Source organism: Tetrao urogallus, assembly GCF_951394365.1.
Source record: "Tetrao urogallus genome assembly, chromosome: 9".
NCBI lineage: Eukaryota > Metazoa > Chordata > Aves > Galliformes > Phasianidae > Tetrao > Tetrao urogallus.
This window is the reverse complement of record NC_136822.1, coordinates 19,400,420-19,403,642: the sequence shown is the minus strand read 5'-3', so window position 1 is coordinate 19,403,642 and position 3,223 is coordinate 19,400,420. Positions and strand designations below refer to the sequence as shown.

Sequence of the window (3,223 nt, the reverse complement as noted above, 5' to 3'; positions counted from 1 at the left end):
CAGGCTCCACATCCTGAAAAGGGTTAATGCAGCGCCTCGTGAAATGTGCCCGGCATGTAATGGATTGTCTCGGCCGGCCCCCGCACCTCCCGTGCTGCAGCCCGCCGCTCAGAAGCCATCCGGGGACAGCGGCGGGTCCCGGGGCGGTGCGGAGCGGAGCGGTGCGGAGCGGGGCCCGGCTGCTCCAGCGCTGACGCGGGGCGGCGGCCGCAGTGCAGGCGCGGGTAGGGGTGGGTGACGGCGAAGTAATGGCAAATAAACGGCCTCGCTACGAGGGCCGGGAGCCTGGACGTGGCAAACGTCTCCCTACTCGAAAACAAATTCCCGGGCCGAGTCTTAAACAGGCAAATAAACTCGCCGGCTCTGTTTTTCAATCAAGGCTTTTAAGTACTGGACTGAAGCAAATTACAGGCGCAGGAAAACCTGCTGAAACTTAGGAAAGTGTTATTTTACTATCTCAGATGGTTAGAGGGATCTGGATCTACCTTGGCTGCACTAAATTGCCTGTAAAAAAGCGGTGATAAAGTGTAAAAGTAACAAGTGCCTCCCTCTCGCCGTGTGTTCCCCTAATCTGATCACCTTCTGTCTCTTTACGAGGCTACTGGGTGGCGGGGGCCGAGCCGGGCCGGCTGCGGGGCTGCGGCTGCGGGGGTTATTCGGGGATACGGAAAGTCGGCGCAGGGGAAAAGCAGCGGCTCGGGGGCTGCGCGGCGGCCCCGCACCGACACGGGCAGGTGCAGAGCTCGGCCGGAGCCGCGTTCAGTGCCCCGCAGCCCCGCAGCCCCACGCACCGCTCCCAGCCGCCCGCCCTTCGCAAGCGCTCGTCTTTCCCTTATTTTTAAAGCTGGAGTTTGGAAATATTCGCTTCTCATTCCTTCTTTCCGGTTTTGGTTTTTCTGATTGTTTGGTTTGTTTGGGTTTTTTTTTTTTTTTAATATGATTTTCGGGGCGGAGGGAGCTCAAAAATGGCTTTTTTAAAGTCATTTTACACTGAGGGCGAGAAAATGCACACCTTGAATTGCGAGAGAAACGCTTTGATGAACAGCAGCGGCCGGCACGGCGCCTGGGCCAGTTTTATTTCACGCGCAGAAAAAAACAGAAGTGAAATGACGAGGAGCGCTGTCTCCCCCGATCTCTGCGATTTGCCACCGAAGAGGGTTAAGAGGGTTCGGGCTGCAGAAACTTTTCTCTTCCCGGCCCCGAAAGAACGAAGCGAGAAGCTGAAAACTTCCCCAGCTGAAGCCCAGGGGTCGCCGCCAGCCCAGCTCGCCGTGAAACCGAGCCGCAATTCGGCAGAAAACAGAGTTTTTCGGAACGCCAAATAAAATCTCTCTATATAATCTCAGCTTTTTAGCCACTGTTCCCTTTCGGAGCGAGCTGCGAGCGAACGGTTATTAACGCAACGCTTGCGGTTCGGTGGAAAGCGCTGCTGGGGCAGCGGGAGCCGAGGCGCAGTGCGGAGTTGGAGCTGTGCGGGAGGGCAGCGCTGCGGCCGGGGGGCGGCGGGCGGGGGGGCGGGGGGGCGCGGGGCCGCCGGAGCCGAGCGGGGCGGACAGCGCGGCTTCGACGCGTGTTTGTTTCCTAATCGAGTGCGCTGCGCCGCACGCTTGAAAATCGCCACATCGAACGCGGGTCGCTGCTGTTATTGTTACGGTTCGCGGGGAAGCCGAGGAGGATCCGGAGAGATCTTTCGCTTCCGCGCTTGTCTATTTTTTTTTTTTTTTTCTTCACAAATAAAGGGTAAATAAGCAGCTGTTTTTTGCGTCACACAACTTATGCAACATTTCATCTGACTTTTTTTTTTTTTTCTCTTTTCGCCTGCCTGTTGTTTTGCCATCGCCATGGCTATCAACTGCAACTTGCCCAGATGTGTCAGAGGAAATAAAGACATCAGCTGCTTTTAAAATAGGACGCGAAAGGTGGTGAAGTTTTTTTTTGTCGAGTCCCTCGTTTAAAAGAAAAGGTTGCGTTTAAAGAAAGATCCCTATCAGAGAGGAGAAACGGACGGGGCGAGCGTTCGGCGACTCATAGAACCGCTCGGCATTCGCGCGTGGCCGGCCGGGTCCTCGGGAGCGGCCGAAGCAAAGAAGCGCCGGGCCGGCGCAGAGTCCCGCCGTTCCGCTCCGCTCTCCGCGCTGACCCGCGCAGGCTGCAGCCGCCCGCTGCGCGCCGCGCAAAACCCGCGCAGCCCCACGCGTGCGGCGCTCCCACGCTCCGCTCTCTTCGCTTCGTCCCGCGCCGCGCGGATATCGCGTGCGTGAATATTGCTTGCTAGAGGGGGACGCAAGCGGGGGTCGCGCCCGCTACCTGTGCCCGGGGCTCGCAGAGCTACGGCCGCCCCTCGGTGCGCGCACACGCAAACACAAACACGCACACAAACTCACACGCACGCACACACCTCCCCATCCCCCCGACCCACCCCCCCCCCGCGGCCCCCGGCCCTACGGACGGCCGACAGCGCCCACTATAGGGCTCGGATCCCCTCGCACCCCCCTCTCTCTCGGATCCCCCCCCTCCAGCCCCCGGCAGCGGCAGCAACTTCCAGCGCTCGCCACTGAACTTTTCCTCAACTCCTTCCCCACCTCCCGCCGGGCTCCCGCAGCCCCCACGCCGGCTCCGGCCCCGGCCCCGGCTCCGACCGCCGCAGCCCCCCGGCCCCCGCCGGCTCCCCCGGGCCGGGCCGGGATGCTGCAGGTTGCGGGGAGCTCCGCGCCGCACCAGACACGTCTATGCAACATGGCAGAGAGCGAGGGGGAAAAGCCAAGAGAAAGGGGGATTGCACCTACTTGCGGCCAGCTTCCTCGCCCTGCCTTTGGATCGCATGCTGCCAGTCCCGCGGCCGATGCCGGCGTGGGGGCGGGGGGGGCTTTTTTTTTTTTCCTCCTGGAGCTTTTCCTCCTTTTTCGCTCCCCCTCTCCCTCTCTCCTCTCCCTCTCCCGCACACACACTCTCCCTTTCTCTCAATCCCGGCTCGCTATCTCTCCAGCATTGTCAGTTTGGACACCTTCGCACATGCGCACGGGCGGCTCCCCCCCGCTCTTCTACATTTCAGCGCCGCCAAAAAAAAGTTTGCAGCGATCCATCACCGCCGGAGGGGACCCTGACAGCCGGCACCGGGGCCGGACCGGGCCGGGACGACGCGTGCAGACGCCGCCGGGTGCGGGACGGGGCCGTGGGGCTGCGGCTGTGTGCCCACGCAGGGACGGAGCGGGAGATCCGCGCT

General features: G+C 61.3%; 1 protein-coding gene across 6 annotated transcripts in view; it reads right to left on the bottom strand.

The window, feature by feature from the left end:
* The window catches only part of MECOM (MDS1 and EVI1 complex locus), a gene marked incomplete at both ends in the record, with an annotated part of 312,789 nt that overhangs the window by 291,268 nt on the left and 18,298 nt on the right, over window positions 1-3,223 (bottom strand). For 5 of the 6 annotated variants that reach the window (XM_079539963.1, XM_079539965.1, XM_079539964.1 and 2 more), the window contains one exon: window positions 2,787-2,823. The exons of the other annotated variant lie outside the window; for it this stretch is intronic. In XM_079539963.1, coding sequence (XP_079396089.1) covers window positions 2,787-2,823 — 37 coding nt within the window. Of the gene's footprint in view, window positions 1-2,786; window positions 2,824-3,223 lie in introns of those variants that run through there. 6 annotated transcript variants of the gene reach the window in all.